Source organism: Eptatretus burgeri, chromosome 5 (assembly GCF_056783735.1).
Source record: "Eptatretus burgeri isolate ZD-2024b chromosome 5, Ebu_testis_v1, whole genome shotgun sequence".
In the NCBI taxonomy this organism is placed as follows: domain Eukaryota; kingdom Metazoa; phylum Chordata; class Myxini; order Myxiniformes; family Myxinidae; genus Eptatretus; species Eptatretus burgeri.
This window is the reverse complement of record NC_140965.1, coordinates 78,574,514-78,596,258: the sequence shown is the minus strand read 5'-3', so window position 1 is coordinate 78,596,258 and position 21,745 is coordinate 78,574,514. Positions and strand designations below refer to the sequence as shown.

General features: G+C 42.9%; 1 protein-coding gene across 1 annotated transcript in view; it reads left to right on the top strand.

The window, feature by feature from the left end:
* Window positions 1-21,745, top strand: part of CDH23 (cadherin related 23) — a 683,120-nt gene that overhangs the window by 296,383 nt on the left and 364,992 nt on the right. The window contains exon 16 of the mRNA XM_085883587.1: window positions 17,097-17,199. Within this exon, the coding sequence (XP_085739713.1) occupies window positions 17,097-17,199 (103 nt within the window). The remainder of the gene's footprint in view (window positions 1-17,096; window positions 17,200-21,745) is intronic.

The following is a 21,745-nucleotide window of genomic DNA, read 5'->3' as shown; positions in this document are numbered from 1 at the left end:
TTTACGCACAAAAAATTAATGTTGGATACTTTGTGAACACACCTCATGTATATGTATATGTGTATATATATATATATATATATATATATATATATATATATATATATATATATATATATATATATATATATATATATTGTTACGGTTCTAGGAACTATATGCATTCAAACATACAGCTGACCCAAAGTTAGTTATGCCATTAAGTACATGTCTAGACAGATCCCCTCCCTGTGTTTAGTGGGAAATCGAAGGGGTGCATTGCGATGTTTTTTTAATTAGGTTAATAAATCTTTATACCCCCCCCCCCTCCCCATCATGATCCACTGTCCACCTGCTGTATCTGAAGGCCCGTTGGCCGAGGCAAAATCTTCTTTCAGTAGTTTCTTCTTGGCGGGTCCTCACACACGTGGAGTGGGCGGGCTTTCCCTGCCTGGCCGAAACCCTGCCCAGAAAGGGCGGACCCATGGGAGCCCCATCCAATTAGGGTGGACAGTGACGTCAGTTTCACCAAGACCCATCCCCGCTGAGGGAGATCCATAAATTGCGAAGAAACCCGGAGAGTAGAGTGTTTTGGAGGAGGAACGGTAGAGTTTTGGCTGGGAGATAAATTGTGACACCATCCTCAGCGTGGAGGACTTGGAGGGTCAGAGTGTTGAGCATTGGAGCGAGACAGCCGTTGGGTTTGAGTGTGGGAGAGCTGAGAAGACCTCGACCCGACCTTGACCGGGTCTCTCGTTGGGTCTTGTCTGCGGCCCTGATCCCCGCCTCAGACTCCGCTCTGCTACACCTGGGCTCCTTCGCGGCCATGGTCTCCATGCGTGTGGCTGTGGGCTGAGCTGCACGACCACTGACAGGTGCCACACCACGGAGCATCCCTTCCTTCCAACGTGTACGTACCCCAAAAGAACTGTGACATCAGCTCACCTCCCTCTCTCGCTGCGGGGGTCTTTTGCAATACACCTGGGTTTATTTTCATCTGAGTGTGTGGCACCGTCTTTAAGTAGAATTGTCTAAGTTTTTGATCATTGTAAATCTTGCCTGTATATCCCGCGATAAGTCCCGTGTATATCCCGCGATAAGTCTGCTCTGAGTCCTTTTGTGAGTTGAGGGTAAATAAATTATTGTAGAAATGTTCCCAGTTCCTTTTCGTCTTTCCCTTCATTGGTCCAGCGTGGTTCGGATCTGAGCTTAGCCGGGTTTTTATTCCCAATTATCCGTTCATCCTCGCCGGAACGTCCTTGGCAGTTCCGCTCGACTGCATCCGAACCGGAAAGGTAGTGGGTAGTTGGAAGAGTGATCCGGTTCAGGCAAGGCGTTCTGAGGGCATGGTTCCCCGATAGTTGAAACTGCATGGTTAATTAGGTAACTTGGTTCGAGACAAGAGAACCCTACGCCACGCAGTGAAGGTATTGGCGTCCACAGTCGGTTAAGTGACCCACCGCATCACGGACTTGTCCATGAGCGACACCCCACAATTCCGAGAGTCTGGTGGGAGACGATGTAACTTCCCCCACCTCGTGGTCGTTCTCGCCACCGGACCTCCGGCCTGCAACAATATATTGCCCCACCTCCCCCACTATGACCCCACACTCCTCCCCCTTTTCCATTCTACCTCTCCACTGCAAGCTTATCCCAAATGGAGTGAGTGTTTGTGGTTGAATTAAATTACAAACTGCTGAATATGTGGCCCACAAACAACCAATCAAACAAGCACAAAATGGCGTAAGAGTGCTTACTTTTTTTTCCCTAGAAAATATAAAGAAACTAAGTTAGAATAGGTGTGGGAGACAGGATGGTAAGAGATGATGGGAGGAAATAACGACAAGCAGGTGTGAGCAATCGTTTAAATGGCTCGACCTAAATAGCTGAGGTGGAGTACATAATATCAAAATAGCATGACAAATACACCAGAACATGGCAATAAGCACATGACATGAACACCAATCAAAACGAATGAAAGTCAGAAACAATCGACAGCAACAGACAAATCGGTCAAAGGGATACTTCGCTTTGTAACGGAGTCACTCGAAGCAGATAGTGTACGTTGTATACATGCGACTAAAGTTGCTAAGGACAAGCGAATCAAGGAAAATGTTGATTCCAGTAACATCATCCCACTGGATGAATTCTTACCTCGGTTGGAAGTTTGTTCGCACTTTGTAATAATGACTGCTTAGCAATATCTCAGCAACATGACAAATGCTGGTTCATTTAATTTCATTGCTGAATAATGGCAACACCTAACTTTTGTCTGTAACATGGATGCATTGTTCGTGCTGCAAAGATTAAACTGCATCATGTTCCAAGTAAAGCATGTTTTATAATGTATGGAAAGGATGAACTAGCAGCCCAGTTTATCCAGGCAATAGTATATTTTTGTGTCCTATTGCACAGTCCCGGCTTTTGGGATCTGGTGCTATCAGGTGAATAGGACCAGCGAGTGGACTCATCAAAGGATCTCATCCTTTTCAGGATTCTTCCAAAGATGTGCAGGTCAATGCAAATGTTGTTACAGATGTTTAAATTTTACTCACCCGCTCGGCAAACTATAATCACCGTAGCCACCATGTTCAATGATGTTTGTGCTTGCATTCATTCATCACGATGTCTCTACACTTGCCTTTGCCATCATGAAATTCTCAACAAATCCTGTACATGTCAATGCAAATCACTGGCCTCCAATCACAAGTGATGTCCTTTTCAGGCTTATCCATTAGACTAAGCTTCATCTATGATTTTCTGTGGTCAAATAAATGTATGCTTGCTGGCGCGTTTGAATGAATATCATCTTCGTGAAGTCAGTTCCTAACGGTTTTAGTCGAAAAACACCACACCGATAACACTTGGGAGGTCCTAATATAAGATGGGACAATGAATGAACCTCAACTTTCTGAGCTCTATTCAATCTTGCTTTATGTTGGTTGCCCTCGCCATAACACGATTATGCCTTCGAAAGGTAATAATGACTGCTTGGCAACAGGGGGTACAATGTTGCACAGGTGACCGGTTCATGCTTGTCCATTAATGCTTTGACTGATCCCAAATGCAAAATCTGACATTAGGTAAGTCCTTTCTCAAGCTTAACAATCACCCTTTTGAGTTGCTGTTCACTGAAATTTCACCATTGAGGTACATTCGCAAGTGTTCTCTTGCCACAAAATCCCGAAGGGCCTCCATAAATGCAAACAATTGCCACATAATACATTATACATTTTTGTTTTTTCCTAATGACTGACAGCTGTCTGCTTGACTTATTTGTCTTCAAAATGCTAATTAAGGATGAACACTCATCATTCATCATCATCTTTAGTCAGCCCACTGTGGAGTGAAAGCCTCTCTAAGATGGTGCCAATTTATTCTATCTTGTTGCCTCCATGATCCAGTTAGTTCCTGCAAAATTTTCCAGCCTGGATTAGTTGTTTCCTGCAAAATTTCCAAACCCAGATATAATATATGACTGGTGCATCCTCTCTCATAGACCTCGTAATGAGTACCTTTCCATTCAATCTCTTGTTCCTCTTTTGTCCCTATAGTGTAGTAGATAATAGAAAAATCGTGCAAATTATGATACAAGCATCAAATTTGGCATTTCTGTTCTGCAGGGCTTTTTGATCAAATCTGCCCGATTGGCCATTTGAAAATCAAAATTTTTCAAATGGCCAATCAGGCAGATTTGATTAGAATCCCCTGGAGAACAAATGTGCCAAATTTGATGCTTGTATCATAATTTGCACGATTCCTCTCAAAAATTGCTGTTATCTGCCCCACTACTATTGGATCTTCTGATCATTTACTTGTCAAGGCCCATATCTTTCTGGCTATTATTTTAAGGAAGCCACCTCAATGATGCAGAATACAGCTGCATCTATTCATCAACCTTTTGTAGTTGGACTTGGTTGACAGGGACTGGCTTTGTATAAATATGGTTGTTAAACATGGCTTTTGTTTCTTGCAATATTATCTTAAATCCTATTTGTTACTTTCTTGGTTTAATTAATTTACTCTGAGGTACTCCTAATTATTTTGAATTCTCTGATATAATGATATCATCTGAAAACATGAAAGATGGTTCAGCCTTTGCTCATTACATCCACCACCGAAGGTGAAGGAGGTTATGTTTTCACCACTTTCTGTCTGTCTGTCTGTTTGTCTGTTTTGTCTGTGTGCAGGATATCTCAAAAAGTTGTTTACGGGTCTGGATGAAATTTTGTGGACAGGTTGGGTGTATGACGAGGACGGACTGATTAAATTTTGGTGAAGATCCGGATCCGACTACGAGAATTTTTAAAGTGATCTTCACCATTGAGAGGTAAGGCCAAAACCTATATTTAGCACGATATCTCACAAAGTTGTGAATGGATTCAGACGAAACTTGGTGGAGATGTTGGCTGTGTGACACGGAATAATTTATTCAACTTTGTTGAAGATCCGAATCCGGATCGGGATCTGATCATTTTTAAAGTGATTCTTCTCCATTGAGAGATTGGGCTAAACCAATATATAACACGATATCTCAAAAAGTTGCGGACGGATTTGGATATAACTTTGTGGACACGTTGTGTGTGTGGCAAGGACGAATTGATTTGATTTTGGTGAAGATCTAAATCCAAATCTAAACACGAGAATTATTTAGTTTTTAAAATGATTCTTCACCATTGAGAGATAGGGCTCAAAAACGATATATAGCATGATATTTCAAAAATTATATTGGGCCCGATATGTTCTCGTGGATCAGGCATTTCATGGTGGAGGTATGCGCTCTACCGAGTTCCCTTCTAGTTTATATTGTAATGCCCACCTGACCGAGTCCTTCCTTACTCAAATCTGCTGATATCGTGGTCAAGACACTACAAGATGGCCTGAGTGTGGAGGGTTGAATTTTAACTGCAGCATGCCAAACGGCAGTTCAGGTTACGTTATAATCCTCAATTTGGTTACACATGCCAAGAATGCAACACGTGACCATCCATCCATCCATCCATCCATCCATCGGGACCAAACTCTGTGCAGAGCGTTGGTGATGCCGAAGTAGTCTCCCTCCTTGGCTATTGGGCACAATCCTGGATGGATCGCCACTCCGACACAGGATACCAGCAAGCTGACACTCATTTTGCTGACCTCAGAAGGATGACAGGCAGAGTCAACCCCACCAATTCAACAGCTGAGTGGGATTTAAACTCAGGATCCCAAGACCACCACCCGAACCATTAATCCAACACCAGGCATACATGTGACCACTGGTAATTCATTTGTGCTTGGAGAAGTGATCGATCTCACAACCACCGGACTAAAAAGTTGAATAATGGGTATGCACGAGGGGAGTGGTTATTGACTTGCATTTGGAAGTGGGACTTGTGGAGAAGGGGAGGGGGGGGAGGTAGTACAGAATTGAATGAAATGGGGTATGTTAAAGCAGCGCACGGAGACCACTGGGAGATGTCCATGGGGGTGGAGAGGAGAGATGGGATAAGTGTGAGGGGAAGTGGAGGGAAAGCAGCATGAGGGGAAAAGAATGTGGTGTCGGGGAAGGGAAGCGAAGGTCACGCAAGGGAAGGAGAAGGCAGCATGAGGGGAGGGGAATGGAAGGCAGTGTGAGGGGAAGGGAATGGAAGGCAGCGTGAAGGGAGAGAAAAGAGAAAAGTGATAAAATGCACCCAAATAGCAAACATTTTCTTTTTAACCACAGGGTTCTATATAAAACCCGGCAGGAGCATGTAAAACCCACGCTACCTGGCAAAGGCCTGCCTGCATCCTCACACATGCAGCAACCTTTACACCCCTCCGGTCAGTTCACTCCAAATTGGCATAGATAGATACATATACAAATCGGCAGAGATAGAATCTGATTCATACACGCTACCCAATGGGGAAGCTGTTTTAAATTCAAAACTAAATTGTCAGTCCTCAACATTCTCCTTAACAGAGAGGGAGGGGCAGGTGAGGGGGGGAGAGAGAGAGTGAGAGAGACAGAGACAGAGACAGAGACAGAGACAGAGAGAGAGAGAGACAGACAGACAGACAGACAGAGACAGGGATAGTGGTGGGAGAGGCAAAGTAGTGGGGCAGCTTAGCTCCAAAAAACAGGTCGATTGTGCTCTTTCCCTTAAAAGCATGAAACTTGGCACATGGTTAGAGTAACACCATACTATGATTTTTAGTCCAGGGTCCACCAGATATTGCACCCTGTATGGCGGCCATCTTGGATTTCAACATGGCCGCCAGTGTGGACCTGTTTTGTTAAATATCTCCTAAACTAGTACAGATATCGAGACAGTTGAAACGCCTATAACTACATTTTAGGGCTCTAGGAGTGCAATGGTGACATTAAATGTATGAAAATTGTGGCTGCCATCTTGAAATCCTGCCATCCACAGCTATTTTGCTCTAAAGGTCTTTGCTCACATTTTAGAGACAAGGAAATTTTTTATGCTTTCAAATATTGATCAAACTATTAAACTGGTAGTAGTTATGCATCTACTCATTTCAGGGACATCATCCATTGTTATGGTGACTGCACAAGTGATCAACCCTACATAGACCCGTTCATCTGCAACTGGAGATGGCAAAGCGCATCAAACTTGTGGATCCATCTAAGCCAGGTGCTGAAATGGGTCGAGTTACTCAGTGGGAACTCTGCATTCTTTGTCAACAGAACACCACTGAAAAGGTTCAGTTTCCCAGTCAACGAAAAGTTGAACAAGGTGAAGCAACACTCGCAGGGTACAAAACATTGGTAATCCATTTCTTGAAGAAACCACTGACATTGTGGTCCTCGACACAAAAGACATCGCAAGCTCATCAGTTATTCACAGTGTGCAAAATGTGCAGAAGGTGGGGAAGGAGGCTTTGGAATCATTTGTGCAAGAAAGGCTCATTGAGCGTAAAAAGCCTCTCAATGATGTCCTCTCCTGCAACAAGTTGCCATTACTTGGCAGCTCATCAGGAAAAGCCCAGCCTAAAGACAAATAGAAGGTAGCCTCATTAAAGAGTGATGTGCAATTGTTTTCCCACCTTTACATTGCTTGTCAGACACGTGAGGGAAACCTTGATGATTTTATCCGTCATGAAAATCAGCCTTTCCCTCCATCCCTGTCCCAGGCAGGGAAGCTTCGAACTGGAACAAAGAGTGATCCTTTGCAATGATTTGAGGAAATTGCACCGGTAAGTACACAGGCTCCAGAGGTTACATGCGTAATGCTTGATGGGGCAGCGATTGTTCAAATGCTAAAGCCTGGAACAGCCAAGACCTTTGGGGAATATGCCAAAGAGGTATTCATCCCGTTTGTTCTCTCCCAGTACAAATCTGCAACCCAACTTGACCTGGTGTGGGACCGTTACCTGCCTGAAAGTCTGAAGAGCATGACCCGAGAAAAGCGTGGCAGGGGAGCTCGTCGACGTGTAGGTACCTCAGTTGCAGTTCCTTGACAATGGCAGAATTTTCTTCGTGTCGACCAAAACAAGACAGAACTTTTCAGTTTCCTGTCCAATGAAATAATCGAGTCAGTTGAAGACCAGAGCAAAGAGTTAGTAGTCACACTGGAAACAGAGGTTCTTACTGCTCCACCACACATGAATCTAGAATCACTTGCTCCATGCAGCCAAGAAGAGGCAGATGGCCACATGTTCCTCCATGCAGCTGATACGGCACAGAGAGGGAATGACAGGATCCTAATCCGAACCGTTGATACAGATGTTGTCGTACTTGCAGTTATGGCAACTCAGAGACTTTCTGTGAAGATATGGTTAGCCTTTGGAACGGGGAAGAGCTTGCGATTCCTCCCTGCACATGACATAGCCACTGCTCTCGGCCCTGAGAAGTCTAGGGCCCTCCCCATGTTTCATGCACTGACAGGATGTGACACTGTGTCAGCGTTTGCTGGGCGTGGTAAGCGAACTGCATGGGCTGTATGGGAGTCGTTCCCAGAGCTCACAGATGCACTATCTGAAGTCAACCATGAACAAACAGATATAACTGAGTCCTGTATGAGCATTATTGCAAGATTTGTCATTTTGATGTATGGTTGCACAAGTACTTGTAGTGACATTAATACAGCACGAAAGAAACTGTTTGCAAAGAAAGGCAGACCTCTGGAATCAATTCCGCCTACACACCATGCTCTGGTGCAGCATGTTAGGCATGCAGTGTACCAAGGAGCATTATGCTGGGGCCAGGCATTACATGCACAGCCTGAGCTCCCATGTCCAAGTGAGTGGGGTTGGGAAAAAAACATCCGACGGTCAGTTTAAACCGATTTGGACAACACGACCGGAAGCCGCAAAGATCTGCAATGAACTTATCCGGTGTGGATGCACAAAAGGATGCACTGATCGCTGCAGGTGTAAGAAGTCTGCACTTCCATGCACGTCTCTTTGTTCTTGTGATGGGAATGCAACCGAGACTAGAAAAATCAAGTGATGTTTTGCTTTTGATGTTTTCTTGATGGTTCATTCCTTCACATATTGTGCTAACTGATGATATTTTATGTTAGCCACCTTTGGATGGTGGCTATCTTGGATTATAAGATAGCTGCCACATATTCAATCTCACCATTGGATTCCTAGACCCCTAAAATGTGGTATAGGCGTTAAAACTGTATTGATATCTTTACTACTTAATGAGATATTGATCAAAATAGTTTGTCAATGGTGGCCATCTTAGATTTCAAGATGGCAGCCACAATTTTCAAACATTTTATGTCACCATTGGCTTCCTAGAGCCGTAAAATGTAGGTATAGGCGGTTCAACTGTCTCGATATCTGTACTAGTTAAGGAGATATTTAACAAAACAGGTCCACACTGGAAGCCATTTTGAAATCCAAGATGGTCACCATGTGGGGTGCAATTTCCGGTGGCCCCTGGACTAAAAATCTTTATATTGTATTACTCTAACCATGTGCCAAGTTTCATGCTTTTAAGGGAAAGTGCACAATTGATCAGCTAAGCCGCCCCACTAAAGAGGGGAGAGGAGAGGGGAAAGGAGGGGGGGGCGATTCTGGCAGATGTGACACCCAGTTTGCATCCATCTGAGAGATGGTACACACAATGATGAATTACCCTGCTTGTGAAATGCCAGGTTGACAGTTTATAGCTGGGTCGGGATTCAAACTGAGGCTAGACAGTTTAGAGCGAGTGTGTGTATCTCTCGGCTATCCTGCTGTGATGTGGCGAGTCATTGCTTTATATAACACTCATTGTAATCATCTTATTCATACTTCCTTCCGAACTCCAGTATAAAACCGCAGTATCGCCATTGAAGCTTGAAGATCACGTACCAAGTGGCTTCACCAAGCACTCCACCAAACAGTTGAAGAAACTTTTAAAAACAAAACGTTTAATTTTGTACATGTATCTACCTATGCCAAAGTGAGGGGTCACATAATGAAAGAAGATCAAAAAAAGGGGAAACGCTGTATAAAATAAAATTGCACATTTTCAGTGAGCCAGCCAATGCCCGATCCACCGCAGAACAATGCGGGGCCAACACAGGCAAGTGGCCCTGAACTTTTTCAAGTTGATCGATATATAGTATCCAATGGCTGTGCAAATATTGTAGAGTGCTCGCCAAGTTGCTTACCCATTTAAGGAAGCACTCCAACAAAATGGATGATAAGGAACAGCTGGCTTGGCAAGCGATTGGTGATCGCTGATCCATCACATTAAACACCTCCTGGAGATGCCAAAAATATCAAACTAGGTCCAAATTAGACAAATGAACATTTTTTTAGCAGTGAGAATTGCTGCTAAGTTCACTTCCGGAGCTGAAATTTTATAATTTGGCTTAGTTTAAGATATTCTAGACTCTAAATGATTGTGGGGGGTGGGTGAAAGAGGGTGGGGGGGGTACTGAAAGTTTTAACTTCCTTGATGAAATCCTCTTGGAGGAGTAGATGATGATACATACATACAGTTTCTCCACTATAAATAGATGCAGGTTCATTTAATTTGTAGAAATTTGTGTTGATAATAGATAATTATTTTTCTGGTGTTCTTGGGTAACTGCTGGGAAATGGCAACTGGTGTTTGATTCAGCACTCAAATCGGCCATGTACATGCATCAGTAGCCAGGTAGAGATATTGTTACAGTTTCGAGCGACGGCTGATTCTTCCGCTTAATCATGGGTATAGCATCCTCTCTCAGTCATGGTGGATAACGACAAGATCTAGCCATCTCTGTTGTTTCATAACAGTGCTCTGTAAATGTAAAGCGAACATTTTGTAGCCCCGATCCGTGCTCGGGTATTTAAAACAAACCTCCAATTTCTGGCAACCCTCGGATCTTTTGGCCATTGGTGTAGCATGAAACCATCTCAGTTTCTGCTGCTACAACCACCAAGGATGCATCGATGAGGCAAATTTGTAGAAATTAGAAAACATTTTTCTGTTTACAAGGATTTACAAGGAATGAAGGTGCAGAAGGGGGCCATTCGGCACATCATGCCTGTGCCACACCAATACCAGATTTAATCAATCCGTTGATACTCCTTCCCTTCATGTGCAGCCTTTTTGACTGCTACACTGGTTCTCATTACACCGACCTCGGAAGGATGATAGGCTGAATCAACCCCACCTGGTGTTAATTCAGCAGCCAACAGGGCTTGAACTCAGGACCCTAGGATCCCAAGCCACCACCCTAACCATTTAGCCAACACCAGGTTAAATCGTACCAAGATGAAATCCATAAATACGGAAGTGGTGCTCGCCTTCGTGGTGAGATTGAGACATCACAGCTAATCGATAAGAAGAAGATTTTGTCTTTTAAATCATAAATTTACTCACTTTAGATTTTGGAAACTAGAAAAAGCCACATCATATCTATTTTGTGGGGTATCATGGGATAGATAGATTATCATTGAGATGGTCTGTGCATTTGGGTTCCCCTTGAAAGAGCAGGTTTTGGGTCGCTGATGACTTCGTGTGATTCGAAGGTTGTAATCACATTAATAATCGTTGGGCAATTATTTTCTTACATTTGAAACTCAAAATATGCTAAAATTAACTTTTAAGTCAAAACTTTTGTCAGTGATCGAAAAACAGACCGGAATTTACCGAAGATGCTATGACGTCACGTTCTCCGAAAACTTTGTGAACATTTGGAAACAGCGTGTGAACAATGGCAAGATGCGATTCAGAGAGTGATTTCAGCAGTGATGAAATTGAGTGTTTTCATTCCGATATTGCCGAGAACGAGTCGGAGGATGATGGGAATTTATGGGCCCTGAGCCATATAAATTTGAGCCACTTGCAAGTGCCAGAAAACGGCCTATTTCGTGTACAAGTGGCAGGACTGACTGTCCGGCAGTTCACACTGACAGACTCCACCAGACAGATTGGTTTGTAGCTTTTCATTTTCTTGTTCGATGCATAAAATAATGTAACGTTTGATTAGTCTGTGACTTGATATAATAATTTTAACCCTCCAGTTACTCAAGAGTCAGAAATAGAATGAATCAATAATGGACCCAAATATATTATACACCGTAGCCTTGGCGTTGAAGTCTTTCTGACAGCTGAGCTTGACCCCAGCGAAAGTGAACAGTTAGAACAAACCACAACTTTCAAGAGACTGTTGTGGCATATAAATACCAAAACATGTTTAGCCTCATTGGGAAATATTCTACCAAATTTAGAAAAAAAAGTGGAAAATTGATCAATTTTTACAATTGAAATGAAATAGCCCAACTTGCTGATGCAGTTAAAAAAGTAATTTAATCAACAATAAGTTGATTTGTTGAGAAATTTTTTCATGCTTGTGTTTTTCAGAAAGTTTATTTATGTGTTTTTCCATGTACTCTTTAAGAATACATTTCAAGGTTTTTCTCACTTAAACTCAACAATTGATTCTGTGACAGAGCAGTGTCTGGAGAACTTGTCAACCAAAAACTCATATTCACAGAGTGGTGATCAGATGTGTTTATGCTTTCGTAATCTTCGGCTGTGAAATGGTCACCACAAATGACGAGTCTATCCAAAGGGTCCTCTTTACCCGTTTTCTTTGGGGGGAAATTCGCCCGTTTTGTTTGGACAAATCTTATCCACTGCCGGCGAATGTTTGATTCCTTCGGGAATCGGTGGGAGCGATTACCCGTTTTCCAGCCATTTTCGCAAAACATGACGACACACGTACGAGGCATGATGTACAAATATCCAAATAACTTTGTTCTACAATAATTCAAAATAAAAAAGGATAATATAGACCATTGCAAGCTCAAAAAAGCGAAAGAACGGCCCGCTGAACTGGACACTTCTTCAATGAGCGAGTGAGCGTCCGCTTTGTTTTGGAGAATGTGACGTCAACATCCATATATGACACGCGGCTGTTTTTGTCAACAGCCTTGAGAAATAACAACTTCGGAGTTAAATTTCATTAATTTCCCCAATAGTTAGGCAACCACAATAGTTTGCATCGAACGATTTAATTCATATATAATCATATTGATAAATTTTCAGAACATGTTTGGTGACCCACAACCTGCTCTTGAAGGAGCAGGTGTTTCGAGTAGATTGTAGTAAATCTGCACCACAGCATATTTCATTTGATGTAGATCATATTAGTTCATCACAGCAGATTTCAGTCGATCACCAACTATGCCAACCACGACATGAAAATGGAAATATTGTGCTCCGTAGTGACCGTGGCTCCTGGTCCATTGGGACGAGTTACGGCGGTGAAAGGCAGCGAGGAGGGAGTTTATTTTGGTCAACCACACACTTTTTGCGTATTATTACTATTCTAAGAAGATATCACCGAGACGTCATCTTGAAGAAAGTTTAGGTCATTTTCAAATGTTTGTAGTTGATACTTTTGGCATATTTTGGATTTATTTCCATTGCATCAGACATTTTGACTCAACATGAAGGCTTGCAAAAAAAGACTTTGGAATTTGGACAACAAAGCTTTTCAAGTCAACTATAGAAAGTTTAACAACTAAAGCAAGTAGAAAATGTTGAGAAAAGGCAGTGGAGCCAACTCAAAGATATTTACAACTAACGATTGCTGAATACGACAAGCAAAGGTCATGGATTCTTTTGGGTCAACAACAATCGGCAATGCGCAGTGAGTATTGTTAAAAGGCAGTGCTCTTCAATAATGGCCCAAACTAAAGTTGCAAAGCATCAGAAAATTAGACAATTGGCTAAGAAGATATTGCAACAGCAGTTTAATGTTAATTACGAATCATGGTGTGTGTTCTTGGTAACATGGTGCTGCTTCTGTGGCTCAATGAATGAGAATAACATGGTGCTGCTTCTGTGCCTCAATGAATGAGAATTCTCAAGAGAAATATTGATGAGAGGGAAAAGCACTGAAGACGTAGAACAGCATTGCTGCACTTGATACTAAGTTTAAGATTTTGTAAAAGCAGGAGTAAAAGTCCTGGCTGTCAATATTTTCTTTCATTATTTTATTGCCAGAAATAATCTGAAGAAAAGAACACCAGCCCAGTCACCCTTCTGCACCCCCTTCCGCCCCCCTCCCAAAAGAAGAAAACTGCATGCATAATAGAACAGCAAGCAACTTGCGTGGGATCAAAGGCAAATTGCATTTTAAATAGCAAGATTCCATGAGCTTGCCAGTGTGTGCCTTTTACCAGCAGTACCTGTGGCTTTTTAAATGAACTCGTTCAAAAGTGGTACTTTTTTTCCTCTGCACCTACTGAGGCAATTTTCCCCATCCTATTACTTGTCTCATTAGGCACTGTTCCTGCAACTTCAACGTTTCCTGCAGGACTCGTTTTAGAGCAACGGAGTGTTATGCCCGGTAGACGTATGCTTGTTCTGCCGTATTTCCATTAACCTATGCCATTCTGAATGAAAGCCTTATTGATTTTAAATGCTTGTACTCTGCAATTTTCACTTGAAAAACGACTTCTTTCTTTTCGTAACATTGATGGCAATTTTATTTCTGCTTCGTGTATGCAAACTCTAATCCCTCACGGATGTTATCCCTGCAATGCAAGTTTGCTCTATCTCTATTGTGCTGTAAACATCCACTCCATGGCCAAAAGTATGTTTGACACCTGCTCATCCAACATCTCATTCCAAATTCATGGACATTAATATGGAGCTGGTCCCCCCTTTGCTGCTACAACAGCCTCCACTCTTCTGGGAAGGCTTTCCACTCGATGTTGGAGCATTGCTGTGGGAATTTGCTTCCATTCAGCCACAACAGCATTCGTGAGGCTAGGCACTGATTTTGGGTGATTAAGTCTGGCTTGCAGTCAGTATTCCAAATTAATCTCAAATATGTTTGATGGGGTTGAGGTCAGGGCTCTGTGCAGGCCAGTCAAGTTCTACCACGCCAATCTCACCAAACCATTTCTGTATGGACCTCCCTTTGTGCACGGGGGCATTGTCATGCTGAAACAGGAAAGGGCCTTCCCCAAACTGCTGCCACAAAGTTGGAAGCACAGAATCATCTAAATGATCATTGTATGCTGTACCATTAATATTTCCCTTCACTGGAACTATGGGGCCTCACCCAAACCATGAAAAAGTCCCAGACCATTATTCCTCCTCCACCAAACTTTACAGTTGGCACTATGCATTCGGGCAGGTAGCGTTCTCCTGGAATCCGCCAAACCCAGATTCGTCCATCAGACTGCCAGATGGTGAAGCGTGATTCATCACTCCAGAGAACAGGTTTCCATGGCACCAGAGTCCAATAGTGGTGAGCTTTACACCACTCCAGCCGATGCTTGGCATTGTGCATGGTGATCTTCGGCTTGAGTACAGCTGCTCAGCCAGGGAAACCTATTTCATGTAGCTCTCAACGAACAGTGCTTGTGCTGATGTTGCTTCTAGAGTAAGTTTGGAACTCGATAGTGAGTGTTGCAACCAACGACAGGCGATTTTTTTTTTTCCACGCTGCGCAGTTTAGCACTCAGCAGTCCCATTATATGAGCTTGTGTGGCCCACCACTTTGCGGCTGAGCTGTTGTTGCTCCGAGGAGTTTCCACTTTACAAAGCAGCACTTACAGTTGATAATGGCAGCTCTAGCAGGGCATAAATTTGACGAACTCACTTGTTGGAAAGGTGGCATCCTATGACGGTGCCACATTGAAATGATCTCTTCAGTATGGCCATTCTCCTGCCAATGTTTGTTAATGGAGATTGCATTGCTGTTTGCTTGATTTTATACAAATGTCAGCAATGGGTGTGGCTGAAATAGCCGAATCCACTATTTAGAAATGATGTCCGCATACTTTTGGCCATGTAGTGTATGTATTGTGTGCTTTAATTGCTTCATTTGATGTGTACCTCGTTGTATTAAAGCAGTCGTTTATTCCCATCATTTATTCCCACATTGTGGGAAACGGCTGGTGGGTTCTCAATATAGGAACACGGACGTGTGTCCAAACTCGGGTACACTTCGCACTCGGCAATGCAGTCTCGTGAGAACCATGTGACATGAGTTTGACCGGGAGGGTACAACAAGAATATTGCAATCCACCTTCAATAGACAGAGAGCTAACAATGAAAGCCTGGCATGCTCAGCTGGCACAGCACACAGTGGATTTGCTGATGCATCTTCCACTCACATGTAAATGAGAGAAATGAAACAACTTTGGCAGTGTGACCACTACTCCTTATTATGTTGGGAGGGCAACATTGAAATTAGTTTGGTTTCCTCTGTGCACACTAAAATGCATGAGTGCCAAATTGAGTTTCAGGAATTGAAACCCCAAGAAACCAGCTGTGCAGAAAGCATCTTAAGTTACTTTACCCCTCTCCACTCATGCATTCATTTTTATTTTTATTTTTACTAAACTCTTCCCTTCCACCATCCCTTCCCCTTACCCTGCCTTTTCCTGAGCTCCCACCCCTAATTCCACCTTGCCTCCAAACAATAATGGTGATTATAAAAATGGTCACCTGGGCCTCATGATCTTTTGCAGGTTATTTTTTTTCACTTGCCCCTCCAAGATGACTTTTAAGAGCTGAGCACACATAGCCTCAGAAGTCCCTGATGAAGGTCACTTTGTGGCTGAAATGTTGGACTTTCTGAACTTTTTTTTTTTTCTTCTTGATAAATATTTGAAATTTTTCTCTTTTTGTGCTTGTGTGTTTTCTGCCCTGCAATCCCAGCAACCAAATGTCAATACAAATTTGCCCGAATATTCAACCCATTCTTTGTTGTTGTGTTTGTCTAACGTGTGTACCAAAACAATGACTGTCCGAACCTTTTACTCTCAATCTCACTCGTACAAACGTGATGTACCATTGGATGCTATAAAACAGCAGTGTCACATCTGTTGAAGATCTTTTTCTTTCCATCCAGCTGAAGATTGGCAGGATATCATGAAGCTCAACATCCATTAAATCAAGCACTTCTTGATAATTCACTCACTGGTTTACTGATGCACGATAACATCCACAGAGCCATGTTTTCCCTATTATGCCAATTGAATCATCAATAGTGCAAATCCATCACATTATGTCGAGATAAACTTGCGTAATGACCGAAACATGAAATTATGCAGGGATTTGCATACCTATAATGAAACCTGGGCCACCTGGACAAGGGATTACCACTCATCGGTCTCATTATAATTTGTCCCTTGTTCTGTGCATCCATTACACTGTAAAAATCGTCACAATGGATTAACACAATATGAGATTCCAAAATGAACTACATGCTTTGCCATATTGATAAGATGCAGCAATGTCGATATCGTGCCGCTCAGGTGTGCATTTAGTTCCACCGCCATTGTGTAGTGAACTTTGTCATTAAATGAACCTGTCTGAGTCATCAAGATCCCTCAATGTATGACATCACATCATATTGCTCGTTTAAATGCAGTTACACCACTTTCAAAGCGTTACACTGCAACTTACTCATATTTCCATTTACACTGAGCTCAAAAAAACATTTTATTTACAGTTACACTGAGCTCACAATTTTGGATTTATTTCCAGTTACATTGAGCTTCGTACCAGCCTGAGGACAATGTAAATGCAGTTGCATTGCAAGATTAGAGGACAACAAAGTAATAACACTGAATGCACATTGTGAATGTATAAAATGGACTTTAACTGGTGCATTGCTATTGAAACTAAAGTTGTTCTATCACTGAAAGTGTTTGTATTATTCGTGCAGGCAACCGATGAAGACTCTCCTCCAAACAACCAGATCACATATCAGATTACAACGTCGGAGTTCTCAGACTATTTCAGCGTAGAGCACACGGACGGATATGGAGGTAAGCGGTGTCTGTCGTTCTTCTCATCTCACCCCACACAAGGTCGAAAACTTGTGTTGCCTTGGGCTTGGAGTAGAACCATCACAAGCTAGCAATATAATTGCAATCGTTCCTTCCCATGTGCATAATAGTCATACTATTGCAAGGGGTTTTGGGCTTCTCTCCTGATTGGTTGTCTAACATTCTTTGGCATTGATGAGCTCTATGGAGGGATATTGCCACAACATTTTGCTGCAGTCCAAATTGCTTATTTTCTTTCAATGCTTAAATTAAATATGTCCAACTAGCTCGATATTCTGTGTTCCTGGTCAAACCAGACAGCAGTTCGACCTGTGCCAAGAACATTGGTTCACCTGAGCCAGATTTACGGCGATATCACTGATGTTGACCCGAGGCACCATTTCCCTGCAATATTCTCAAGATTTCATTTTTTTTTTCAGTGTAGTTGTATAATGTTTCTCTTCGGCTCATATCCATGGCCGCGCAGAACATTATTGCACGAATGCAAGTTATTGTGTTTGTATGATGTCGGGTTTCATTATTTCCCCCCCAGCATTGCAGGCATTACCATTTTACTTCTTGGTTTTCATTACTCATTCTATTTTCGCCACCCATGATGGGCACGAGCTGCCTGTTTCGTTTTTCCAATGATAACTGTTGTGCATTATGCATTTACATCATGGAATGTTTATTATCTTGCTTCATCTTCCGTCAATTAGCAATTCTGTCTGGATTTGTCTGTTTCTGTGCGCTTGTCTGTCGGTTGTGGACTTGATTTTTTTTTTTTCCATGCGTTTGGTTTATGATTCGTGGTTTCTATCCATGAATCTTCAAGCCGTTAATTTGACACCTTGGTTTATAGGTTTTCATATATTCGGTTTCATGAAAATTGGTTCTCAATCTGTCTTCCCTTCAGGGTTAATGCTGTGTGGGGTAAAGGGAGTGAGGAAATGATTCTGTTCCACACTCCTTATTTTGTAACCTGTCGGTCAGGTGCTGACCTCGATGAATCTCTGGTTGGTACTCGAGCGCCTGCATTCATACCAGCCGGAGGGCAACTTGGAGTGGAATTTTGATGCTCCGACTTACTGATAATAATTAATGTGTTTGTGAGGATTGCAACAAGTACTCCATACGCTTCAGGCATCGTTGTTACAATTTTTGCCGAAACCTTTTGGGTATTGCATGCCCTATGACTTTGCTTCATCAGCTCTGGTGCAGTGCGGTTGGCAAGTCTCTGATTGGACATTTTATTTTCCACCATCTTTCATTGTGCTTTTGCTCTGACTTTGGTGTGTTTAGTTTTGGCTCCTCTGTGGTGGTGGATTTCCTTTTCCAGTTTCTGAGTAGAGATCTACAGGGTGTCACACCAAATCGTTTGAATTGAAAATAACTTTATAACAAAAAGAAGCCTCTTTCATTAAAACCTGATAAGTTTAAATCTAAACTCAGCAATTGATTGTGCACGTGTTCTTGCGTTACAAAGTAACACTTTAAAATGGTGGTGTGGTTTGAAGAGACCCACTCGGTACAGTAGTACTTACTCAGCACCATTTCATTTGGGACAAGACTGAGTATTTTACAGTAGCTCTGAGAATGAATGCCTGATAATCTATATTAAAGTAGATGCGTGCTTCTCTGCATCTTTCTCTTTCTCTCTCTTTACCTCTCTCTCTTTCTCTCTCTCTTTCTCTCTACCTCTCTCTCGACCTCTCTCACTACCTCTCTCTCTACCTCTCTACTCACTCTCTCTCCTCGCTCCCTCTCCTCTCCCTCTACTCTTCCTCCACTCTCTCTTTGTCTCTCTCTCTCTCTCTCTCTCTCTCTCTCTCTCTCTCTCTCTCTCTCTCTCTCTCTCTCTCTCTCTCTCTCTCTCTCTCTCTCTCTCTCTCTCTCTCTCTCTCTCTCTCTCTCTCTCTCTCTCTCTCTCTCTCTGTCTCTCTCTCTCTCTCTCTCTACCTCTCTACTCTCTCTCTCTCTCCTCTCCCTCTACTCTTCCCCCTCTCTCTCTCTCTCTCTCTCTCTCTCTCCTCCCCCTCTCTACTCACCCTCTCTACTCTCTCCCTCTCCTCTCCCTCTACTCTTCCTCTACTCTCTCTTCTCTCTCAACATCTCTCTCTCTCTACCTCTCTCTCTCTCTCTCTCTCTCTCTCTCTCTCTCTCTCTCTCTCTCTCTCTCTCTCTCTCTCTCTCTCTCTCTCTCTCTCTCTCTCTCTCTACCTCTCTCTACCTCTCTCTACCTCTCTCTCTACCTCTCTCTCTCTCTCTCTACCTCTCTCTCTCTCTCTACCTCTCTCTCTCTCTCTCTCTCTCTACCTCTCTCTCTCTCTCTCTCTACCTCTCTCTCTCTCTCTACCTCTCTCTCTCTCTACCTCTCTCTCTACCTCTCTCTCTACCTCTCTACCTCTCTCTCTACCTCTCTACCTCTCTCTCTCTCTCTACCTCTCTCTCTCTCTCTCTCTCTCTCTCTCTCTCTCTCTCTCTCTCTCTCTCTCTCTCTCTCTCTCTCTCTCTCTCCCCCCTCTTCCTGTACTCTCTCTCTCCTCTTCCTCTTCTCTCTCTCTCTCTCTGTATATGTATATATATATATATATATATATATCTATCTTCCTCATTATCTCTTGCATCTGAGAATGGACTATTTATATGAAAGTAGATTTGTGTGTGGTCTCTCAGTCACACACACACACTCACACTCACACTCACACTCACACTCACACGCGCACGCACACGCACCTATTACAGTCATCTTCTGCTATCCCTTCAGTAACAGAGAAAGCAAAATATGACGGAAACTGCTTTTTTTCACTTTTGGTTGGCCTACTGACTGAGATTTTTATTTTTATTTTGTATAAACAGTCCCTGCTTGTGGAAGAGCTGGAACACAGAATAGATCAGGACACATCACAAAAGAAATGGCAGAACGAGAAGGGGGGAAAGCCAACAGCAGTGCCGAGGGAGAAAATAGACGGAGACGGACAAATGAGGGATGCGGATAACGATGAGGGTCGGGAAGAACGCAAGTCGTGGGCAAAATGGATACAGAAGCCAAATTTGGTGGGGAGTGGGGGAGAGGAAGATGTTTTAAAAGTGCTGAGGACTTTTGCAAACCTTCTCAATGTACACTGTTTGGGCCTGAGGCTTACATTGTTGAAGGACAATCCATATTCAATGTCATGGAGATTTATTAATTTTATTAATAAATTGCATTCCTTCTGTCATATTCCTGACTGAAACAGCACTGAATAACCAAGACTTCATATATCACTTCGAATTATGAATTGTGTCCATGCTAAAAAGTGCAGCTTTGCATTGCAAGTTGGTGCGTTCATAACTCGTGGCCAAACACAGATATAAACGGGAGGTCTGTCATTTATTTCCACTCCATAGCTCGGTACATGCAGAAGTAGGAGAAGCAAACCAAGAAGGACAGCTTCACCTATTATATCACACACTAGCCCGTGATTCTAATAACAAAGTAGTTGGGTTATACTCAGTTCCACATCGCATAAGTGTTCACGATTTCATAAACTATCTGTAAAAAGAGAAACACGAATGAGAAGAAAGAGCACAATCATTCGTGACGTCTATAGTTGAAATATTCCGTTTTATTGATATTTGAATGTTTTTAAAAGTTATTTAAAAAATGGTTCAGTGTGAAACGTGGATCACACTGTATGTTCCTACTTCGTACACTCATGTATTTACTTTGCCACGTGCTCTGGTGTTGCTGCTGTGAATGATTTATATGTTGTACTTTTCCTGCCCTCATTTTCTCCCTTATATCGTTTCCGATGTACATGTCTCTATAATAATATTCAATGTCCATCTGTCTGTGTGTCACGTAACACCTAAACTGCTGGTCGGACCACATTCAGAAGGCTACCAAACGAATTGGCTGGTTCAAGAGGTTTGCACAAGTGCAAAAATGTTCACCCCATCTCTCAGGGGTGGGGATATTTCCCCAAAACTCCATTTGCAACTGTTGCCATGGCAACATTCTGCATTGTGTTCCACTCAGCAGAGCTGGGCGGTGTGCTTCCCCACAAAAGATGTAAAAACATTCGTTTATTTTGATGTTTTCAAAAATTAATGATAAAGCAACATAATCTCAAGGTGGGTCATGTGAATGGAGCAATATTGTTGTGGGCCGGGTATCGGCTGCGAGCACGACTGCCAGTTGGAGCAGCAGAGTCGACTCCACCGAACACCAGGAATTCAGATTGTTACCCTCGGATAACTCCGAAGGTACGGGCCCCTTACAGGACTGCAAATCGTCAATAATTCAGCCATGTGGGACAGGGTTATTTGCCAATCTTCAAAATACCTAGAGAACCACGTGGCGAGCAACCGAGGAATCCACACCCTCGACGGAGCTCAAACGGGACGAGCCGTAACCGTGCTCGACCCGTGCATAACTGGAGCGGATGGCTATTGAGGTCCCTTCGGTCCAAATGCACAACTACTGCAGCAACGGCCTTTTTAATTCTCCCAACATGCACCGTGCTTGGCCAATGAAGGAAAGGACAGAAACGAGCTGAAATAT